Below are 25091 nucleotides of genomic sequence, written 5' to 3' on the forward strand. Positions count from 1 at the left end.
TCGCCTGGAGTGTGAGCTGCTCCTGGAGGTTTCCTCCTACTAAAGCTGGAAATAGTTTATGGCTGGGAGATGGAACCAGGCGTACATCAATGGCCCTTCATTTAATGCATTTCTGGCCCAGAGTTAGACCTCCTGTCATGTTGATATACATCACTTTGATCTGGGAAATGACTTTCAAGCTGAGATTGAAACACTTGGAGATAGGTTTTACTTGATAAACACATCTCATCTAGGAATCCAGACAGTGCTTTACAAATACTTCTCCACTCAGTCTAATAACTCAGCAGGGTGAAAGGCAGGTGATAGGCATTGTACACATACAGCCCTTGAACTACAAGAGATTATCTGCCTAGTGAGTCAGAGGAGCTTGGGAGGGAATGTTAGGCTCAGAAATCCCTATCCAAGAACACTCACCTCCTATCTTAACATTTGCATACTGCATTCATTTCAATAGCCCATTCCTTTGGCACAATCTACTATTTCCTCCTAATAATTCCCCGCAGTCCTGCCATATTTGCCTCCAAGTATCCAGGTACCTGGTGCATGAAGGGAAAACAGCCAGAAGTTCCCACACTTTTTAACTTATTTTTGCCTAATTTCATATCATTTAGGTTTAAACTTAAAATAGATCCAGGAAAGGAACAAGTTGTCCAATTAATGTGCTTTACCTGGAGCTGCTGTACTAGGAAGGAAGGAAGGAAGGAAGGAAGGAAGGAAGGAAGGAAGGAAGGAAGGAAGGAAGTTTTTGTTAACTTTCTGTATCTCAAAATGTCTAAAAATCATTAAACTATTACATCCAAAAATTACTGACTAAGCTATGACCTTTTAAGTCATTTCAAAGAGGCTTTGATTAGTGATATAAGGGGAGGTAGCATGGGGGGCAAGGAAAAATTGCAGTGAATTAGGAGCAGAGAGAGGTAAATTCTCCACCTGGTTTTGCCACTAATGCCCGACTTCGGATAAGTCCTGTAATTCTGGTTTTAGTTTCTCATCTGTAAAAGACAACTGATAACACCTACCAAATTTACCCCTCGGTGGTAGAATGAAAGATTAATAAGAAAATGAGATTTGAAAATTGACTAGTAAAACTAGTAGACATATAGAAGAAACTGCTTAATAAGAAAAAAACACGTTTATTGAATATTGTTGGCTGAATTGTGCCCACCCCCAAGTCATATGTCGAAGCCCTAACCTCCAATACCTCAGAAAATGACTGTTTGGGGAGACAGGGTCTTTAAAGAGGTAATCAAGTTAAAATGTGTTCATTGGGCGGGGGGGGGGGGGGGGGGGGGGTTCTGATCCAATGTGACTTATAAAAAGAGTCCTTATGAGAAGAACAAATTTGAACACAGGCCGTAGAGAGGAAAGACCATGTGAAGACACAGGGACAAGATGGCCATTTAGAAGCCAAAGCGAGGCCTCAGAAGAAATCAACCCTGCAGATACCCTGATCTCAGACTTCTAGACTTCAGAAGTGTAAGAAAATAAATGTCTTTTTTTTTTTAATTTTTTTTTCAACGTTTATTTATTTTTGGGACAGAGAGAGACAGAGCATGAACGGGGGAGGGGCAGAGAGAGAGGGAGACACAGAATCGGAAACAGGCTCCAGGCTCTGAGCCATCAGCCCAGAGCCCGACGCGGGGCTCGAACTCCCGGACCGCGAGATCGTGACCTGGCTGAAGTCGGACGCTTAACCGACTGCACCACCCAGGCGCCCCGATAAATTTCTATTGTTTAAGCCACACAGTCTGTAGTATCTGGTTATGACAGAACCAGTAAACCAACAAATACCCTGTGCCTGATATCTAGAGGGCTGTAAGTCTCCTCCCAAGGCAAGGATGTCATCAGGAGACGTTCCTATGGGGTCATTCATGGGTCATTCATGAGATAAATCCACATCATGGTCTGGGGGGCAATAAAAGATCAAAGGCAGAGCTCTGTACTGAGTCCAGAGTGTGAGTTAAATCTACAAAAAAAAGAAGAAGTTCTCGAGTTAGAAGCTAAAAAGGAAGGGAATCGGTGTGATGTGGTGCTGTTTTTCATGCAAAGGATGTTAGAGAACAGTCGATAGGCAATGCCAGTATTTTTGGAGCAGGGTCTTGCTACCTATGTGTGAAATAGATGAACCACATTTCTCATCAGCCCCCATCACTGGCTGGGTCCTAGGCTTGCTCAACAAAGGATTCTAACTCATTCTGGAGTATTTGCAGTGGATTTTACCTCCCCATACATGATCCTTCAGTCTGTACTGTACCCTCTGGACTAGTTATTCACTGAAGCTGATCTCATCGGCAGATGAGAAAGATAAAAGTATCATACCCCTGGTCTATCAGTGCAGTTTCTACAACCAAGAGATAATCTCTTTGGGGGAGATGTTAAGACGAAATTCTAATGTGATCATCTGAGTAAGTGATAAATATAAAAAAAAGATAAACAGGAGGAGATAACCTAGTTGAAGGCAACAGGACTAATACTAGAGAAACAAAGTTATTGGAAAGATCCATGCAGACATTAGTAGATAGAACCTAGAGGAATTCCTGAAATTAATGATAAACTACCTCAGTGACATTTTCAGGTTCGTGGTGGCTTCAAGTTTGGGTTCTATTGATATAATGGGTACCCCCAACTAACTTCAATTCTACCCCTTCAGATTCATGAATATCCTCCAGACGTAGCCAAGCATCATTTCCCAACATTGCATGAATATGAGAATCAACTATGGTCCTTTTTTTTTTCTTCCAAGATTTTATTTAAATTCAAATTACTTAACGTATAGTGTAATATTGGTTTTAAGAGTAGAATTTCATGATTCATCACTTACATATATCACATGTGCCCTCCTTAATGTCTTTCACCTGTTTAGCCCATCCCTGCACCCACCTCACATCTAGAAACTCTGTGTGTTCTCTGTAGTTAAGAATCTGTTATGGTTTGTCTCTCTGTTTTTATCTTATTTTATCTTCCCTTCCCTTCTTCTATGTTCATTTGTTTTGTTTCTTAAATTCCACATATGAGTGAAATCATATGGTATTTCTGTTTCTCTGACTTATTTCCCTTAGCATAATACACTCTAGCTCCATTACCATTGCAAATGGCAAGAATTTCACTCTTTTTGATGGCCAAGTAATATTCCTTTATGCACACATATACCACATCTTCTTTATCCATTCATCAGTTGATGGACATTTGGACTCTTTCCATAATTTGGCTATTATTGATAATGCTGCTGTAAACATTAGGTGCATTGACTGAATATTTTTGTAACATTTGAATGAGTAGTGCAATTGCTGGGTCATGGGTAGCTTTATCTTCAACCTTCTGAGGAACCGCCACACTGTTTTCCAGAATGGTTGCACCAGTTAGCATTCCTATTCCAATAACAAGCTGAACAGGATTGAAAGTTTCCTAGCTCACTGATATTGTTATTTAGAATAAAATCCCTTTTAGATCAGGGATCATAGTTTTTCTTTTCTTTTGTTTTGTTCTTTTGCACACCATTATACACCTCATGCCTAGCAAATAGAGACAGTTAATAAATATTTGATGAATGGATAAATGAAAGGATGCATGAAGGAATGAGCTAATTAAATGAAATGTATCATTGCAAAAGTGCTTATGATATAATAGAGAACAAGATTATATACAAATAGGTGCAGAGAAAAATAAATTACACGAGGAGTTTAGGGAATGCTCATGGGGAAAGAACACATTATGCCCAAGATGAGATCATGTAATAAGTAGAAGGTCAAAAGGCCTGAAGACATGAGAAAAAGTAGCTTATCTTGGGAACTTCAAGTTCAATGTGGCTAAAGTTTTGATGGAGAAAGTGAGGATGAAGAATGAAGAAGGAGATGGGCTGTACAGAGCTCTCTAGACCATGTGTCCTAGTTTCCCACTACAGCTGTGACAAATCACCACAAATTAGTGGCTTAAAGTGATACAAACGTATTATGTTACAGTTCTAAAGGTCAGAAGTCTCAAGTGGGTCTCAGTGGACCAAAATCAGAGTGCTAGCAGGGTTATGTTCCTTTCTGGAGGCTCTAGGGAAGAGCCTTGGTTTTTCCAGCTTCTGGAAGATGCCTACATTCCTTGGTTCATGGTTTCCTTCCTTCCTTACAGCCAGCAATAGCCAGTGGAGTCCCTTTTCATGTTTTGAATTTCTCCTACTTCTTCTTCTGTCTTCATACCTCCCTGATATGCTCTTCTGCTTTTTAGGAACCCACATGTTTAGAATGAGTTCACCCAGATGATACAGAATAATCTTCTCTTAGTCACACCTACAAAGTCCCGTCTGCCATGTGAGGTGAACATTCATAGATTCTAGGGATCAGGATGTGGACATCTTTGGGCATCACTATTCGGCCTGCCACACCATGTTAGAAAATTTGGGCTTTATCATAAAAGTGATAGGAAGCGTACATAAACATTTTCAGAAGGGGAATGATACGATCAAATCCTGCATTTTTAAAAGATCCTTGTGTATGATTTATGGAAACTGGATTAGGGAAAAAAGTATTGTCATCTGGGAGAGATGTAATGTTAGTGTAGAACCGAAAAGTGTCTGGCAGAGATGAAGGGCAAATGGACTTGAGAGTTATTTATGAGACTAAATAATAGGTTTTCGTTGTTGATTAGATACGGAAGATGAGTGGGAGGGTTGCAGGCTAAGAGAGACAATATCCAAGTCTCTGGCCAGGGCGACTGCATAAGTGCAAGTGCCATTTACCAGGACAATACAGGGCAAGCAGCAGCTTTGAAAGGAGGGGAAAATAATGAATTTGTTTGGAGAATATGGTGAGTTCAATGGGGCATAATGAAATCCAAGTGCAGACATCCAATTGGGAGTTATATCCAAGAGCTTAAAATTCAAGAGAGGTGTCTGGACTGCAGACTTATCTCTCAATGTCATTAGTATGTGCATGGAAACCAAAGCCCTGAGAAAATGTAGAAATTTTTTAAAAGACAGGTTCAAGACAGGGCCTTGAGGAAAAACAGCCTTTCAGAGACTGTCTAAGGAGGAGGAGCCTACATGGTCTAGGAGAACTGGGCAGCATAGAAAGAAGAAATGAAAGGAGTTCAGTATCATTCAGTCCGAGGGAAGAGGTTGTTTTAAACAGCCAGAATGGCCAACTGCATTGACAGCCGTGAGGAAGTCAATAAGACAGGCACTGAAAGGAACAAGTGTGCCACATAGCTGTCTGTCATCATTGACTCCGGCAAGAGCAGTGTCCTTGGGGCAGGAGGGCTGAACAGTGATTGGGAGGTTAGGAGCAGGAGATAGGGTGCAAACTACTCTTTGAAGATAGATAAAAGGAGGAGAGAATTTCAGAGGTAGCTAACGGGACACATAGTGGTGAAAGAGAGGAAACTTTTTTTTTTTTTTAATGAAAGAGAAACATAAATATGTTTATAACAATTCCTTTAAGAAGCGACATTGTGGAGGGGCCCCTGGGTGACTCAGTCGGTTAAGCGTCCGACTTCGGCTCAGGTCATGATCTCACAGTTCGTGAGTTTGAGCCCCACATCAGGCTCTGTGCTGACAGCTTGGAGCCTGGAGCCTGCTTCGGATTCTGTGTCTCCCTCTCTCTCTGCCCCTCCCCCACTCATGCTCTGTCTCTCAAAAATAAACAGTAAAAAAAATTTTTTTTTAAATAAGAAGTGACATTGTGAAGGACAGGAGGGAAATGGGGGTGCCTGGAAGGGACTCAGAAAGAGTGTTTTATTTGCTTATTCATTTGCTTGTTTCTGCTTAATGGCAAAGACTTGAACACAATATATAACAAATTGAAAAACAGTTGGTAGCAAGGAAGGGTTTTAATGGAGGACAAATACAATTGGTCAAAGTCTCAGAGAAGTCCTGGAATCTGGAGACTCTGTGGAGGGATTGGCCTTACCTAGCCACCCTTCTGGAGTGAGACTGTGCTCTAGAAAGAGTAGGTACCAGTTCAGGGAAGTGGGGGCAGGACATTTATAGGATTCTTGTTCAGTGGCTTTTACTTTTGTTTCCTTTTCTTTTCTTTTCTTTTCTTTTCTTTTCTTTTCTTTTCTTTCTTTCTTCTTTCTTTCTTTCTTTCTTTCTTTCTTTCTTTCTTTCTTTCTTTCTTTCATTGAATGATATAGTAATCCAAGGAGGTGTTGCAACCAGAAGAGATCCAAATAGTGAACAGAAGAAGAAAGAAATGTTCAAAGCCAGAAAAACGCTGCTGAGCTTTGGGTCTAGAGGGAGGAGGGGAAGGCTACAAATGCCAAAATATATGCCTTAAAATCCATTACGGTAAGGGGTAAGTCCTGAAGCGGAGAGTGAAGTGGTCGGGCTTGCAGTTTAGGACACTCATGGTGCAGCGGGAGGAGGTCTTCGTCTACCAGGTGCAAGCTCCCAGAGTGCCTGGGCCCCCTGGCTGGAATTTTCAAGAGAACCAGGTCACCAGAGGCTTTCTCAGACTCTGGGGGATGCAAAGTGAAACAAGGTGCTTCACTGAGTTCATAAGTTGTTTGGAAATAAGTGACTAATCCGTGTAAAACAGGTAGCGGGAAGACCTGCTGGTCTTCCTCATCACCATTGTTTTCAATACAATTTATTGTCAAATTGGTTTCCATCCAGCACCCGGTGCTCATCCCAACAGGTGCCCTCCTCAGTGCCCGTCACCCACTTTCTCCTCATCACCATGATTCCAGGCATCGTTAGATTCAAAGTTAAATTACAAAGCTGTACGAGAATTCAACAACAAAACCAGTTGAAAATACAAAGCAGCATGTGATCAAATGTCAAATGAGAGATATGGTAAACGGATACATCCTTTGATTTTACAAGGCAGAAAAGTAGTAAAGAAATTAGACTGGCTTGTGAAGGCTTCTTGGAAACAGGCACGTGTCATGCCACAAAATTGATGCATTCTGTTGTCTTAGTTTTACCCCAGAGACCGGACAAGAGAATGAGACACCACTTCCGATAGACTGCAGAATGAGTTCCTGGAGCGAATGGTCAGTGTGTGACCCTTGCCTCAAACAAATGGTAAGTATTCATTGTCATTCCCTCGGCTGATGTCCCCAAATGGAAACTGGGTTGCCGGTATCTCCAGGAAAAGGACTGGAGGGAGGGAGCCCCCCAGCTGAATTCCAAACTGAGATGGAAAGATGGATATCTAAAGGGAAGAGTCTCATCCTGCTCGGAAATCTGAATGTGGTGGATAGTACTAAATGAGCGTCACGAGGAACCAGATTCTGCAGGAGAGACTGCCAACCCTAGAACGCCAGGTGTCACTGTCACAAGCATTAGTGACTGCTTTTAGGGCTTCCATCGTAAAACCATAGACTCATCTGGGAGTAGAAGGCTACAGTGCTGTGGATGCAGTTTTAGACGTTATTCCTTTTTGGCGTTAGAAATTCTAATGTTTCCAGCTGGTTTGTGCAGTTTCGTTCAAGGAACATTGAGGCCTTTGGGCAATTTAAGGGGCAAAAGTGCGTGGATGCTGTGGGAGACAGAAGACTGTGTGAGCCTACTGAGCCCTGCAGAGACCTGGAGGAAGACTGTGGGAATGAGTTTAAATGTGGCACAGGTAATCCTTGCATCCTCCTTGCTCATTGTGGGCTTCTGTGTGCACTCATGAGCAGAAAAAAAACACGTCTGCTTTGACACACTAATGGTTGCAAGTGTAAAAGGGCCACCTATAAATGTTGTACAAAGAATTCAAATGTATGCACATTCCCTCCCCTCTGTCATTAAAGTACACTTGATAACTTCAGGAAGAGAGGAAATTTGGCATTAGACACACAGTATCTTTTTTTTTCTTTTTTAAATATAATTTATTGTCAAGTTAGGTAACATACAGTTTATACAGTGTGATCTTGGCTTCAGGAGTAGATTCCCATGATTCATTGCTTACATACAACACCCGGTGCTCATCCCGACAAGTGCCCTCCTCAGTGCCCATTACCCATTTTCCCCTCCCTCCCCCCTTCAACCCTCAGTTTGTTCTCTGGATTTAAGAGTCTCTTATGGTTTGCCTCCCTCTCTGTTTGAAACTATTTTCCTCTTCCCCTCACCCATGATCCTCTGTTAAGTTTCCACATATGAGTGAAAACGTATGATATCTGTCTTTCTCTAGCTGACTTATTTCACTTAGCATAATACCTTCCATTTCCATCCATGTTGTTGCAAATGGCAAGATTTAGCACTATCAACAATAGCCAAATTATAGAAAGAGCCCAAATGTCCATCAACTGATGAATGGATAAAGAAGATGTGGTTTATATATACAATGGAATACTACTTGGCAATGAGAAAGAATGAAATCTTGCCACAGTGTCTTTCTTGATTTTGATTGCAGGCAGATGCATAAAGAGGCGACTTCTGTGTAATGGTGACAATGACTGCGGGGACTTTTCAGATGAGGATGATTGTGAAAGTGATCCCCGTCCTCCCTGCCGTGACAGAGTAGTGGAAGAATCCGAACTGGCCCGGACAGCAGGCTATGGGTCTGTACTTGGCTTAAATGTTTCTCCTTGAGGATGAAAGTGACCTCTATCTCCCCTGCTGTGCTGGGGTGACGGAAGGTCTGAGTTAGAGAGTAGCTCATGGGTCCGCTTTCTGTTTGAATTATGCTTGAGCTTGAAAGAAGGTAAAGTGCTGCATCAGTATCTCCAGATAATTTGGACACGCTGTCCAGCCTTAGTAGGGGGTCCATAGAATCAGGATGATAGGTGATTATTTGAGTCCAACAGGAGATGAAGCACCTCATTTATGAACCTCTGGAAGGCCATAGCAATGTTAAAGTGATATGTTAACACTTGAAATTGAAATCGCCTGTGGTTGGTCTGGCAATTCAATTCAAATATTTGAATTGTCAGCAAGGCTGCCTTCCACTGGAACTTGTCCCGGATCTACACCTGGTTGTAAGTTCTCAGGAGTTTCCTGCCTTGTAGAGTTGACCCAGGAGGAATAGGGCAGAATAATCAGTTCTGATGCCTGATGGCAATGGTGTTGAGACTCTGGTTCTCATTACAAGATGAAGTTCCATCCATGTTCTACATAGGAGCTCTGGGCAGCTAAGCTCAGGTGAGAAGTCTTGGACAGTTTAGAACTCAGAGTTCTGCAGAATAAGGACCTTTACCCAGAGATCTGTGCCCTAGGAATTAGAAAAATGACATAAGCCCCAGGTGCTATCCTGTTCCAAATAGAGGACACCCCAGGAATGTCTACAGCATACTTTCCAATTGTGGTTCTGAGCTTTCTTCAGTGAAGGTACTTGCGGTGGATTTGTTGGCAAATTGTACTCAACAGAGAGTTGAGTTGTTCCCACATCCAGTGGTGCATTGACAGAGATGGCACATGGCTCTGTTTCGTTGCCTGTAGTGCAATGTGTCTTATCAACCTCGTAATCCCAGTGCCTGGTTCATCATAGGCACTCATTAAATACTGGTGGGTAGATATATAGAGGAATTAATTAATTGATTGATTAATGAAAATAAGTGCTTCTAAAATACTGTCAACTGGCATCAGGTAAGATTGAAACTGGGTACCTGGAAACTCAGGTTCAGGACTCGAGTCCTGGAAATGGGGATAGGGAGAGGCAAGAAGAAGATGTGGGTGACGGTAAAACCAAGAGGAGGAACTAAGGTACTGGTTCTCGACCAGAGGCGATTTTTTTTCCCAGAGGACATTTAGCAATGTCCGGAAACTATTTTGCTGGTCACAACAGTGGGGTATGGGATGGAGGACCCAGGGGGTGAGGGAGCCCTGCTGATATTCAGTGGGTAGAGGCCTTGGATGATGCTAACCATCCTGCAGTGCACAGGACCCACAATGTCATTGGTGCTCAGACTGAGACCTTATACCAAGGCAGGGGGCAGTTCCTAAGGTAAGACCCCTGCATCGGTTTGGCTACAAGTGGAGATGTCTTCTCTCTCTAAACCAGATGGAACTTGTGCTTGTTGAATCACAGTAAGGAAAAAAGTCCAGGAGACCAAGAGTCAGGCGCCAGATAAAACATTTCACACATCCTCTATTCACTTTATGAAATCTTGTCCTAGCAGCATTCAACTATTGCCCACGAATACTAAGTGTCTTTGGCCTTTAGCCTAAAGGTAGGAGTCTTGAGTCCAATGTATAATAGTTTTTGTCTCCAGACTCAGGAGGTTATTTTAACAATTGTTAGTAAATGGTATGGGGGTTGTCTGCAACCTTATAACCAGATTACTGTATGCTCCAGTGAGTTCTGACTCTTCTTGCTGTTTTCTTCAAGGAGATACTGTGAGCCCCTGGTGAAAGTCCATTGTCACTTTGTTTTGTTTTGTTGTAGATCCAAGAAACAGTTTTCTCTCTAATCTAAACAGATGGGCTTGAAGGTGGGCATTGCATATGTTACGGATTTTCACACAAGGCAAATTTACACCCTGTCTTATATAAAAGGCTACAGAAATTGTAGCCCACTTAGCTGAAAAACAATCATTCATAATCTATTGGTTTTCTTTGCTCAGAGAAAAGAAAAATTTCATATAAAGCATTTGTAGGAAGTTATATGATGAGGCATTCCAGAGAGCTGGCTGGGACTCCCTAAATACATCATGCTTTACCACCGTAAGGCCTGATGGAAGGGAACGTCAGAGGGCTGACTGTTCGAGACCAAGAAAGAGGGTGGGGCCCCAGCTACGGGAGAAGGTTGGCTGCAGAGGTGGAAAATGAGGTTGGTCCCCATAGAATAAGTCCACCAGCATTTTTTAATTAAATTCCCTACTACCATGAACAATAACCTGTAACTAATTTAGGCTTCATAAAGCCTATTACTCTCCAACAGCTTTCATTTGCATAATACTTTGAACTTTTCAGCACCTTTTTCTACGTTGTTTCTCTTTAGCTTTGCATAATAATCCTGTGAGGCTGTCAGGGGAGTTATTATATTGATTTTACAGATAAAAACTGAGTGAAGCAAATAAAACAAGTTTAGTCTCTTTAGATTCTAGCAGAACTCTTTAGTCTCTAGTGGAACTGAAACCCACATTTCTCTGACTTTTATAAAACTAGATTTGTTTCACCATCACCGTGGTCTTCTGTCCACATGCTCATCATGCCACCCACATCACCATCACTGCAAAGCCCATGAATCAACATTTTATCTTCAAAGTAAAACTAACCTTAGAAAATGAAACTCCTTAGGTGGCTATTTATTACCCACATTTTTGAATTAAGAATATTGAAGAATAGTATAAATCCGTAATTAATATTTAAGAAGAGTTTCCAAAATGACATGCTTTATTAGATTTGAGATATTCTTCAATCCCATTAATGTTGCATATTTATTTACCATGTATCTCCATTATTCTTCTAAGGGCCTAATGGGATATATTGAATAGAGGTAATAGGAGTAAACACCCTAGTCAGAGCAACATGCTTGTAAACTGCTTCTACACAGTCCAATCTGGAAACTCTCACTGAGCCTTATCAGCAGTCATACACAGCCAGATTCTTTTACACATGAAAGTCACAAGTCATTACCTACAGTCCTTAACTTATATGTGTTTTTCATTTGAAGGACTCCCACTTAAATTCTTAATGCCAAGAGAATTCCCTTGTATCACAAATGTTTCCGCCTCTTGCCTTGTAGGCATCTGAGATTCTCCAGGAGTGTTTAGGGAAATCCCCAGCTCATCTTGCATTCATTGAAAAAATATAAATCCAAACCATCTGTAAATGATGTACAGCATGCAATGAATTACTTTTTTTTTAATGTGCTTTAAGCATAATACCACTTCTGTGGAAGGATCTTTGTTTTCTGTTTACCTGGTAAATTGGAACCGTCTATGGTTGCTGGCGTGAAAACAGGCACCTCTAGGTGCTGACAAAATATACATGCTTTTTTTAATTTCCCAGGCGATGACATTCCATCCATGAGAAGTTTTCATGTTTCTTGGCTGAAAAAAAAGTTGGCTCATTCTAGACTAGACTGGCTGTCTCTGTAGTAGTGGAACCAAGTCAAAAGTTTTGAAACATTTCTTCCTTAGTTGTGCTTTAGACTGTGGATCAGCTTCATTGTAACTTTCCAGATGGATGCAGCCAACTAGTCAATTTGCTGTTCTGTAAAACAAAACCTACAAAGTGGGGTATGCGTACCATGGGGTGCAAAAAAGACTTTCTAAGGGGCAGGTAAGTTTTCACATAGTAGTTTCCTCAACTATTAGTGGCTTAACTACTCTATTGGACTGACAGGAAATCTTCGATTCCATACATATATATTGTTCATAAACTTGATAAGCTTAACAACTCCGTGGCATTCAGGTTATCAAACCCATTCTCTCCTTTCATCTCCCCTTTTAAAATCACTGAGCTTTCACTTTCCAAAAGGAGAATACACCCCTTACCCATCTAAATTTTACCATGTGGAAGAACCAAGAAACGTCTCCAAATATTGCTGCTCAGTTGGGCTCCAATGCCTTGTAAGTCAACTGGTCTCTCACTCTTTTTATCAACAACACTGAAAGATATTCTAATCAATTGTCAGACAATGGGGTATGAAAATAATTTTTAATGAAAAACTAGTCTGTGACCTTTTTTTGGCATACATCTCAGAAGATCAAAGAATCAAGCAACATTGCCATGGCAAAATTCCTTCTATTCTTACATACTTATGTACCTGAGTAAAGTTTCTCAGCATTTACATCTATAAAAATAGAAAGTAGGAATACAGTTGATCATGAATCTTGTCTTTTTCTAGCAATAATATTCACCCACAAGGGCAGGAACTCATCAATTAATTTAAAAAGAAGTCCCATTCATTTCACTGAGATACCATCCCCCCCCCCCGCAATTACTTATGTTTATTTCTTTAAAATTTTTAACACTTATATATACTGATAATAATAATAACAACTCAATCCAGAGGAACTTTTAATTACTTAGACCCTATGGTCAAAAGGTATCTTGAAATTTTAGAAATTTCACTTAATATCTTTTTAGTACAGGAAAGTATAGAAAAGTAATCAATTAAAATTTCCAAGATATCTGCACTGCAAAGGAAACAATCAACAAAACTAAAAGGCAACCGATGGAATGGGAAAAGGTATTTGCAACTGACATATCAGACAAAGGGCTAGTATCCAAAATCTATAAAGAACTCACCAAACTCCACACCCAAAAAACAAATAATCCAGTGAAGAAATGGGCAGAACACATGAATGGACACTTTTCTAAAGAAGACATCCAGATGGCCAACAGGCACATGAAAGATGCTCAACCTCACTCCTCATCATGGAAATACAAATCAAAACAACACTGAGATACCACCTCATGCCAGTCAGAGTGGCTAAAATGAACAAATCAGGAGACTATAGATGCTGGCGAGGATGTGGAGAAACGGGAACCCTCTTGCACTGTTGGTGGGAATGCAAACTGGTGCAGCCGCTCTGGAAAACAGTGTGGAGGTTCCTCAAAAAATTAAAAATAGATCTACCCTATGACCCAGCAATAGCACTACTAGGAATTTACCCAAGGGATACAGGAGTGCTGATGCATAGAGGCACTTGTACCCCAATATTTATAACAGCACTTTCAACAATGTTCATCAACTGACAAAGGATAAAGAAGATATGGCTTATATATACAATGGAATACTACTTGGCAATGAGAAAGAATGAAATCTGGCCTTTTGTAACAACGTGGATGGAACTGGAGAGTGTTGTGCTAAGTGAAATAAGTGAAATAAGTCATACAGAGAAAGACAGATACCATATGTTTTCACTCATATGTGGATCCTGAGAAACTTAACAGAAGAGCATGGGGGAGGGGAAGGGGAAAAAAAAGTTACAGAGAGGGAAGGAGGCAAACCATAAGAGACTCTTAAATACTGAGAACAAACTGAGGGTTGATGGGTGCGGGGAGGGGAAAGTGGGTGATGGGCATTGAGGAGGGCACCTGTTGAGATGAGCACCGGGTGTTGTATGGAAACTAATTTGACAATAAATTATATAAATAAAAAAAAATTCCAAGCTAAAATAACATCACATTAGATGAAAATTCTGTGGAATTGGAATAGAAATATGGATTCAAGAATAAAAAGGGGTAAGTGCATATGAACAATCTTTGTATCTTTCACTCATTGTGCAGTGAACCTAAAACTTCTCTGAAAAATAAATTGTCTTTTAAAAAAAAGGAATCAAAAAGAATATCATAAACTGTCTAGTTGCTAAAGATATATAAACATTGCAGTGATTTGATACCCACCCAATACTACGGCATTTCATTGGATTTATTTTAAAAAGAGGCAAAACAATCGTATTTTAAGGTGTAAATAAATATTTGTAGCCTGCTGAGAAATTATACCCTTTGCAACTACTCAAACTTAAGATGAAAAACTTTTTAGGTTTTTTTTTTATGTTTTGCTTATTTTTGAGAGAGAGAGACAGAGAGAAAGACAGAGCGTGAGCAGGGGAGGGCAGAGAGAGAGAAGGAGACAGAATATGAAGCAGGCTCCAGGCTCTGAGCTTTCAGCACAGAGGCTGATGCAGGGCTTGAACTCACCAGCCATGAGATCGTGACCTGAGCCAAAGTTGGATGTTCAACCGACTGAGCCACCTAGGCACCCCAAGATGAAAAATTTTATATATCAAGCTAAAATTGTGCAGGCAGGCTGAGTTGGACATCATCTTTTATAGAGTAAACAAGCAGAAAATCTGGACACTTCTACGTGAAATCATGCCATACACATTTCCACCTCCATGTTTTTATGCACACCATTCCTCCTGCCCTTGCATCCCCATCCTTCAAAACCCAAGTCAAATCCTACTTCTTCTAAAACTCTATTTATGACCCTGAAATGGGGTTTCCTCCTGTCGGGAACCTGTGTAGCACTTACCTGTGCTGCTCATTTGGCACATGTGTATCCATCTTTGGATTATTTTGTTTTAAAGTTTATTTACTTATTTTGAGAAATCACACACAAGCGGGGTAGGGGCAGAGAGCGAGAGAGAGCGAATCCCAAAAGTTTGGGTCGTGGTCTAGAGAAATGGAAGAATTTCTGCTTTTGTGTCAAACTCAGTTACAACTATGCAGATCAAACCTCCGTCTTGGCCTCCTTGGTCTAGAACCCCATATTCCAGAGGCAGTCTAGATAGCAATGACTGTTCCTCCAATAAACAGAAGTGTTCTTCTCAGAGAATGCTTCTTGTTCATACGTTGCTTTGAGCCCTACAACTCAAACTTAACTTCTTTTAAGTTAAATAAGGTTTCTATTTCTGAATTGAACCTTTCCAAATAAAAATATTTTGCTGGGAGGAAAAAGTAGAATTTTTGAGAATGCCTTGTCAGGATGCTGAAATTTTTGTGTTTCCCTTTGGAAAATATAATAGAGATGATATAAGCCTGGAGGGAATGAGGTTCTTGACAAGCAGTGAGGCAGATGGAGGAAAAAGCTTAAGTTTAAAGAGCATGGGGAGAGAAAGAGCCCCAATGTTGATTCGTAGATTAAAAATTACATGCATATGTTATACTGCCCCCCTGAGATGCTCTGTTCTCAAATAATTTAAATAGGTGGTATTACAGAGTTGGCTCTTAGTTCACTAAGGGAAGTTAGCTGAGAGTTACAACACTGGGGTTAAGACTCTAGGAGCCAGATGGTCCCATGCTCCCTACTTACTGCATATCTTTCATTGTAGTCTCCACAGTGCCCAGGTTGCCTAGAAGTTTATAAGGTCTTCCTAAGGTGTGCTTCCTGCCAGAGATGTAAAGCAGAAGTGAGCAGGCTCTTGCTTCTGTTCCTGATTATATCACGCATATGTTGGGGGCAGCGGGGGGGGGGGGGGGGGGGGGGGGGCGGTGCTGAGCCAAAGCTCTCTCTTTCCCCAGCTACAGAGGACTGCCTTGCATTAGCTCCTGGTATCGCCATACCTAATGCTACTCTGTTCATTCTCAGCATCAACATCTTAGGGATGGATCCCCTAAGCACACCTTTTGACAATGAGTTCTACAATGGATTCTGTGACCGGGTTCGGGACGGAAATACCTTGGTCTACTACCGCAGGCCCTGGAACGTGGCTTCTCTGGCCTATGAAGTAAGTCTCAGAAGCGACCACATTGCCCAACTTTTAGCTGAGAAGCCACTTCAATAAGTTTAACACTAAATAATTTGAAAAGTCCAGTGGAATAAGAATTTGATGTGAATATAAGACTGACTTAAAGAAAAAGGGGTGTGGCTTCAATCTCTTTTGAAAACACACGGTGGTCTACAGCCAATCCTCAGTAATGTGCACATAGCAATAGAGTTTTGGCAAATACCTAGACCCCATAAAGAGAATCATCTAAGATCCTGATAAAACTAAAAATTAAATTAATGCTGATTTAAGTACTGGGTACACTGCTTGCATGCGCTTCAAGACCATTTTTTTGCTAGCCTACCAGTGAAAACCCATCTTTATATTCCCCTTGGTAAAGCCTGCTTGACTAATGTGAATGGCTCTTTTCACTAACCTTACACCTCTCTAGCTCCTGTAAAGCTATTTCTTAAAATGACTTTTACTCTACACAATGCCACCCCAAACGTAATCATCTTCCTAAGAGTCACCTAAATTCTCTAGAACCATCACAAACTGGACCTGTCCATTTAAAAGATTAGTATTTATCTGGGGCACCTGGGTGGCTCAGTTGGTTGAGCATCCAACTTCGGCTCAGGTCATGATCTCGCAGTCTGTGAGTTCGAGCCCCGCGTCGGGCTCTGTGCTGACAGCTCAGAGCCTGGAGCCTGCTTCTGGATTCTGTGTCTCCCTCTCTCTCTGCCCCTCCCCTGCCCATGCGCGCTCTCTCTCTCTCTCTCAAAAATAAATAAACATTTAAAAAATTTTTAAATAAATGAAAGATTAGTATTTATCACCTTTAGAGAGACTTGATCTAAGCAAGATATAATAAAGAACAATAATTGGCTTATTCTGAACCAGAAGCGACAACAATTTGTTTTCTTAAATGGTCTCATGGGTGACCCATAAAGTTTGCTTTATTCAGTTTTCACAGAGTCCTTTATTACTATTGTTACAATGGTTTCAAAAACACATACACTTTTAAATGAATACAGTTGATATTTCTATTATTTTTAACAATGTTTAAAACAATACCTACCCATTGTAACCTGAAGTGATCATGCTTTCCCATAAATACTAAAGAGTTTAAAGTCTGAACTATTTGGAGGGCATTTTTTTCCATATGCAACCACATCACCCTATATTTTTGTACCTGTAAGTCCAGAATGGAATCAATTTTCCCCCAAATTTCAGGGAACATGTTGGATTATTGATCTTTCCCCATGGATGCCAGATTTACCCTCTTTAAGCACATTTTTTGAGGGGAAGACGATCTTTCTAAAGAGTATTACAAATGTTCCACTTTCTTAAAAAAAAAAGAACATACCAAAGATAAGGTGACCTTTGTCATTGCTGATGGAAGAAGGGCTTGTTGTCTTACTTAATTTTGTTTCTCATCTGCGTCACAGTTTTCCTGTCGTCACTGTGACCAGCCTCTTGGCTCCTTTATAGGTAGGAATGGCTGCAAGTGACACAAGATGGTGAGGGCTGGGGCATTGCGAGGGACTGACCCGGAAGCTACATTCGGAGAGCAAATACAGTGTTTTCTCTTATTTGCAACCCTGGAAACAGAGGGACTTCTGCACTCAGCGTAGTTTGGATTTTACAGAGGAGATGTGTTGCTTACCCTGTATATTACTTACACCCCCAGGGGAGCTGGGAGTAGCGCCCCATAACCAAACACATTGGATGTGGACCTGGATTTTTAGTTGGTGTCAACTGATAGGATAAGTTGGCTGGGAGTTTGCTAACGTCCCCAAATCACCTTCTTGGTGCTACAACTGCTGGTGCTCCCCCCACTCTAATCTGTTGTAGGCTTGGGAAATAGCCAAATTTGTTTCTGCCATACAGAAAAGAACCTAAGTGGAAATCTCTATTTTGACTTCTTAGAATTTCTTTTTGCACTTTCTAATATTCAATGTAATATTTTACCTCTTTTTTCATGCATATTATTACAGTAATTGAAGGCAAAGAATGCATTTTTACTTTATTTTGTTTTGTTTCGTTTTATTTTATTTAAATTCAAGTTAGTTAACATATAGTATAATAATGGTTTCGGAGAATAATTTAGTGATTCACCACTCGCCTATAACACCCAGTGCTCATCCCAACAAGTGCCTTCCTTAATGCCCATCACCCAATTAGCCATCCCCCCACTCAACGTCCATCTAGCAGCCCTTAGTTTGTTCTCAGTATTGAAGAGTCTCTTGTGGTTTGCCTCCCTCTCTGTTTTTATTTTATTTTTGCCTCTCTTCCCCTATGTTTATCTGTTTTGTGTCTTAAATTCCACATATGAGTGAAATCATATATTTGTCTTTCTCTGAATGGCTTATTTCACTTAGCATAATACATTCTAATTCCATCACATTGTTGCAAATGGCAAGATTCATTCTTTTTGATTGCCAAGTAATATTCCATTGTGTATATATGCGTGTGTGTGTGTGTGTGTGTGTGTGGTGTATATATATATATATATATATATATATATATATATATCCCATCTGAAGGCAAAGAATTCATTTTATACTTCTTTATATCCTATTATACTAATACCCAACTCAATATATGTATATGGAATATGCTCAACAAATTTTTATTGGATGAATTCATTTGTTTAAATCCTATTTTATTACTCATTGACAATAATTTACTTTCTTTTATTTTTTTTGAAAGAACTTTACTGGCCTATCATGATATGAAGAATATTTCTTAATAAAGTCATCTTTCCCTGATACCTTCACACTCTCTCAGTGCCTCTTATCTCAAATGTGGCTCTGGTTCTAGAACACACTGCATAGGTTGGAATCCCAATTCTGCCCCTAAGCAGTGGTGAGATCTCAGGCATATTATTTATCCTCATCATGCCTCAGTTTACTCATCTTTAGAATAGAAATAATGATACCTACCTTGTAAAGATAAATGAATCTAAAACACTCAGGAAATTAGTGGCACATAGCAAACACTCAATAAATATTTGTACTATTCTTTCTTAAGAATATAATTAGTAAAAGGCTTAGCTACAATTAAGTGTGTAATTAACAGTCACATTACATGTCAAGGTTTATTGGCTACTTTGTAAGTCAGAAGTAATGGCTAAGAACCACTGAAGCCCGCAATTATGGGGAAAAAGCAGTGATGGTTACATGCACAAATCAGTTCCTTTTCACTTGTTTTCCTCTGGTCCTCTCCACTTTTGTTGTTGAAAGTCATGATTTGTAAATCAAGTTTCAGGTTTTCATTACAATTTTCTTTAAACTGGATCACCGTAAGTATGTAAGATTTATGAGATCAACAAAGAATTGTAAAATGCACTTGGATTATAATCATCTTTTCCTGCCCAAATCCTGCCAAAACCCTGGGTGACTTATATCCTGTGGCGGCCAATAACTTCTTGTTGCCTCTTAACATCCTGTATCTATTCTACGACAGCTACTCACATCTGGAGCCACATCCTTAACCTGCATTCACCAAAACAGTGCTGTCTCTGAAAAATCTGAACATCAGGAAATCGAGCATTTAACTCTTTGCCTCACTGCAACTGACCAGTCTCTCTGCTCTCACATTTGTTTAGACCACAGGCCAACTCTTGGGTCCCAGGGAGACCCAGTTCTTTGGCATCTATTTTCCTCTCAGTTGATCTTACATAACAAATAAACTCACCATGGATGTAAGGTATGGAGACAGACAGTCAAAGGTGACCCCCCCCCCCCCACTGGATGATGATAGGCCACCAAAAAAGCTGTGGGAAGTCAGGGAAGGGGGAGTCCGCCAAAAAAAGAGTCAAAGTCAATTCCAAGAACAAGATAATGATTTGAGTGTTGATAATTTTGAGTGTGAGGTTCTGTGTGACGTCTAGGTGAAGTTGTCCTGCAAAGAGTAGATTATACAAATGTGAGCGGAGACAGAACAATCTGAATTGGAGGCAGAAATTTAGGAGTCATCAGCATACAGATGATCATTAAAAGCTTGAGAGTGCTTGAGATCCTCCAGGAAGCATACAATGGGAGAACAAAGAACATAGGAATGAGGTCCTAGAGCACAGCTAACATTTAAGACACAGGCAGGGAAAATGATCTCTCGAAGACACTGGCTAAATTTCAAATTACCCCCAAATTTAGTAGCTAAACAATTAGGCTGAGGGCGGCTCCTGAGATTGCAGTCAGTCTCTTCTTTCTAGGTCCTTCTCTCAATTAGTGAGAGATGGCATTAGTAATAATAATAGATAATAGATGGTTTTATTATCTATCTGCACAAAGTCTCAGTGGCCTCTTTAACAGTTTTATCTCTTTACCTTCTATTTCCAGTCACTCTCCCACCTCTCCCTTTCAATTTGAACTCTGAAATATTTATCGGGTGTATTCTATCTCCTCCACTCCCAGTGCCAGAAGTAATGTTTCTTTCTTTTCAAGAAGTATCAGTTGGATAAACCTTTATATAGGAGACCTTTAACTGACCTTTATAATGTGCATGGCCTTCTGGAACACCCTTTGCCCCTCTTTGTAATTTCAGCTTCTCCACATCGGTTTATTTTGGTTTTCATAAAGAAACTTGCGGGGCACCTGGGTGGCTCAGTCAGTTAAGTGTCCAACTCTTGATTTCAGCTCGGGTCATGAACTCCTAGTTTGTGAGAACAAGCCCCGCCCTGGGCTCTGTGCTGACAGCACAGAGTCTGCTTGGGATTCTCTCTCTGCTGCCTCTCCCCCACTTGCATGCATGCTCTCTCCCTCAGAAGAAATAAATAAACATTAAATAAGAAGGAAAGAACCTTGCTTCTATCCTTGCATCATCCTGCTTTCTATAATCTTGCCTCTTGGCCTCTCTTTAAAGATTTTTGCTCTTTCTTCATGATGAGTCCCAATATTGGTCCATCTCTGAATGCCTGGCATTGAGCTCAGACTTCTTTTTGGATGAATGGATATTTTCTTTGCCTTTTTCAACCCAGCTTTTGTCTCTGTGCTTTCTAGAGTGACCTCACCTTCACTGTTTCAGACTCACTACTATCATCCTGGCATAGTGAGACAGGATTGCTCAACAGCACCCTAACACCCTGGCTAATACTCTCTTACACCTACAAGCAATCCTCCACACTGCTAAGCTGATCTCTGCCAGTGCCAGTTTCTTTCTAGCCATGTCAGGAATAAGTGCGGGTGCCTACAGATTACACCACTCCTATCTTGCAGCCAATTAGAACACAGTAGCTAAGAAGAGCTCAGTCTTCCAGGAGAGGTAGGGAGTAGTTTCCTGGTGCCATTTTGCTCGGCTTTGCCACTTCCCAGCATTGAAGACTGAGTAGAATTGTCTTCAGTTGCTACTGTTAGAATAGACTGTCAAGTTTTAACAGGATAAAGATCAACAACAAGGAAGTCATGGCCTACTATCAGGAAGGTCAGAGGCCTATCCTGGCAGTAAAACTTTTCCATTTATGTCACTCATCCACTGTGTTGAGTGTCTGTCCTCAAATTCTTTCTCAGGTCAAGACCAACAAGTCACCTTCCCTGACTCCCTCCAGGTGGGCTGGGTCAAGGCCCTAGAGCCCGGGGTCTCCCCAGCTCACCCAACAATACTTCCACTAGCCTTAGATCTCAAGGCAACAAAAATCCTATTCATGTTTCAAAGGCTAAGTTCAAGGCAACCTTTTCCGTGAATCTTTTCTTTATTTTACTAGTCAGAATTTGTCAAGCCCTCTTTGGCAGTGTAGCATAAGAATTAACAGCTCGGCCCTGGAATCAGACTTTCTGGGTTTCAATGCTAGATGGACCACTTCCCAGCTGTGTGACCTTGGACAAATTTCTTTCCTTTTTTTAATGTTTTTATTTATTTTTGAGACAGAGAGAGACAGAGGATGAGCAGGGGAGCGTCAGAGAGAGAGGGAGACACAGAATCTGAAGGAGGCTCCAGGCTCTGAGCTGTCAGCACAGAGCCTGACACAGGGCTCAAATTCACAGACTGTGAGATCATGACCTGAGCTAAAGTCAGATGCTTAACCGACTGAGCCACCCAGGCGCCCCTGGACAAATTTAACCTGTGTTTTCTTATTGGTAAAATGGGGAAGATTACAGAAATCTTCTTAAAGATAAGAAATTAAATGTCTAATCCTAGATAAACCACTTTTAACAGCCTGTGGCACAGAGTAAGCACTCAATAAATATTCACTATTATGGTTAGCAACATTGGACCTGCATATTAAATTTAATACATTTTTGTTAGTATCTACTACGTGACGGACACTTTACCAAGTCACGAGGCAATAGTGGTGTGTGGATAAGATAGACATGTTTCCAGACTTTTTGGAACTTACCATCTGAAAGTCTATTAAATAAGCAATCATAAAAGAAAAGGTCTTTCATTTTGTTTTACTTTAAAAGACATGACAGCTTATAGAAAGTGGATTTGCTAGTCTGTGAGATTAGGAAAGACCCCTCCCCACTGAAGAAGTGATGTTTAAGCTAAGATTTGAAATAAGAGTGGGAATTAACCAGGTCAAGCTGTATAGCATGTGTATGTGAGAGAACGTGTATGTGTTTGGTTTATGGGAGGATGGGGGGAGGGGGAAAAGATGTCAGAGAACATTCCAGAAGGTAAAAGCAGCATAAATGGGCCCTTTGGTAGCAGGAAGCATAGGCTGTGGAAATAGAAACGTGTCTAAAGGGCTGGAGTACCCTTAGGGAGAGATTAACTTGGAGTAAGTCTAGTTTAGACTACCTCCTAAAGGCAGTGGGAAGACTGAAAATTTTTAAACAGGGAAGTGACATGGTTAAGTTACATTCTCCCTTTATATTGAGCACTTTCCCCAGGATGCCTTGATTTAATGAAAACTGTACACATTTTAGTCATTTCCATTAGATGGTAACTTTAGTTTCCCCGTCTGAGTCCATTCACGTCGGTATGACAAAATACCACAAACAGAGTAGCTTAGAAAAAGCAGAAATTTATTTCTCACAGTTCTGGAGATGAGAATATCAGAAGTTCTGGAAGTCCAAGATCAGAGTGCTAATCTGGTTGAGTTAAGGTCCTCTATCAGGCTACAAACTTTTCACATCCTCACATCCTGGAAGGGGCTGGGGAGCTCTTTGGGGTCACGGGTATGAGAGCAGTAATCTCATTTGTGAAAGCCCTTCCCAAAAGCCACACCTCCTACCATCACATCGGGCACTGGGATTTTAACATATGCTATGAAACTTAAAGTTTCAGACGATAGCATTCCCTGTGCGGAACAGTCCCCCAGTATATGCTAGGGAATCTGGTCCCAGCCACTGACTGAAGACATGGGTGTCTCTTTCTCACACTGGAGTGACAGCCTATCGCAGAGGAACTCTGGAAAGAGAGGTTAATCACTGAGACTAGCAACCCTCCCACTCATATCTGACAATTGCCAAGTTGGCTAAGAATTTAATTGAAAGTTTTAATTTTTAACTAGGTTGTTCAGTTCAGGGTATTTTTTTTCCATGCAAAAAAAAATGAATATGGTATTAAAAAAATGTGAAAAAGTCTGAACATCACAAAAGATTGTTCAAGGAAATATAAGCCTGCTGCCACTCAAGATTTCCAGATTTCCATTCCACAGTTCCCCTTCTCAAGGGCAAACACTCTCTGCTTTGTCTATTTTTCCAGTAATTTCTTATGCACGTAAAAGCCTTTTTTTGCTTGCTTGTTTTCCCTTATTTATTTATTTACTTACTTACTTACTTTTTAACAGACAGTAGAAGTGTAAAGGTTAAGAGACAATGCAGAACTTAACCTTTCTGCTTAAATTAATCAACATGCAGAAACTATTCAAAACCGAGCTGGCCCAGAAGCCTTCGTGGTCAGGATTAGCTTTATCATTTCTTTCTTCCTTTCTTTTTTTTACACAAATGAAAGTATATTGCACATCTGTCACACAAATTGTTCTGTAATTATTAACATATTTAACATCTGAAAGTTTCCCTGTGTTCTCAGCTCTTCCTATGTGGTGTCTCATTGTATTATCTCATAACACCCTTTGGGCTCCCTCTGGTGAGCCTCTCTATTTCGCGGAAAGAATCTGACACACAAGAGAAGTTACTGTGTCCTGTTCTCAAGAGTCATGGAGCCCGTACTGGGGTCCAGCCATGTCGCTTCAGTGCTTCACTCTTAACTCCTTTGCTCAAATACCTTTCAAATCATTGCTTGATTTTTATTTTATTCCATTCTTATTTAGGGTGGTTTTCTGTATGTTGTTTTTAACATCTCGTGATTCTCTTTTAGACCAAAGCCGACAAAAACTTCAGAACTGAATATTATGAAGAACAGATGCAAGCATTCAAACAAATTGTCCAAGAGAGGACATCGAATTTTAACGCAGATATAAATTTAAAATTCACACCTACGGAAGCAATTGAACAGTGCAAAAGTAAACTTCAAGAAACTTCTGACAATAAAGCACCCCTAGGTCTTACAAATGCTGAGGCTAAATTTCGATTTGGGTATTCCAAAAATGAAACTTACCAACTGTTTTTGACACATTCTTCAAAGAAGGTAAGTTCAAACACTTAAACAGAGAATATGATGGGATATTTTTCAAAATAACCAAACCCCTTCTTCATGTTTTTTAATTTTTTTTAATGTTTATTTATTCTTGAGAGTGAGAGAGACAGAGCATGAGTGGAGGATGGACAGAGAGAGAGGGAGACAAAGAATCCGTAGCAGGTTCCAGCCTCAGAGCTGTCAGCATAGACCCCGATGCAGGGCTCGAACTCAGGAACTGCGAGATCACCACCTGAGCCGAAGTCGGACGCCCAGCCAACTGAGCCACCCAGGCATCCCCCTCTTTTATTTATTTATTTTTTAAGATATGGGTTTAAAAAATTTTTTTTCTTTATTTGTAAAGTTTATTTTTATTTTGAGAGAGAGAGAGAGTGAGGAGGGAAGGGACAGAGAGAAAGAAAGAGAGAGAGAGAGAGAGAGAGAGAGGAGAATCCCAGGCAGGCTCCACGCTGACACTGATGTAGGGCTCGAACTCACAAACCATGAGATCATGACTTGAACCCAAACCAAGAGTCAGTGCTTAACAGATG

At 40.6% G+C, this 25091-nt stretch overlaps 1 protein-coding gene across 1 annotated transcript in view; it reads left to right on the forward strand.

Moving 5' to 3' along the window:
- C9 (complement C9) overlaps positions 1 to 25091 on the forward strand; it is a 53728-nt gene that overhangs the window by 7610 nt on the left and 21027 nt on the right. Inside the window, exons 2-6 of the mRNA XM_015067597.3 lie at positions 6907 to 7012; positions 7412 to 7556; positions 8328 to 8475; positions 15900 to 16038; positions 24283 to 24552. Of these exons, the coding sequence (XP_014923083.1) occupies positions 6907 to 7012; positions 7412 to 7556; positions 8328 to 8475; positions 15900 to 16038; positions 24283 to 24552 (808 nt within the window). The remainder of the gene's footprint in view (positions 1 to 6906; positions 7013 to 7411; positions 7557 to 8327; positions 8476 to 15899; positions 16039 to 24282; positions 24553 to 25091) is intronic.

Source organism: Acinonyx jubatus, chromosome A1 (assembly GCF_027475565.1).
Source record: "Acinonyx jubatus isolate Ajub_Pintada_27869175 chromosome A1, VMU_Ajub_asm_v1.0, whole genome shotgun sequence".
In the NCBI taxonomy this organism is placed as follows: domain Eukaryota; kingdom Metazoa; phylum Chordata; class Mammalia; order Carnivora; family Felidae; genus Acinonyx; species Acinonyx jubatus.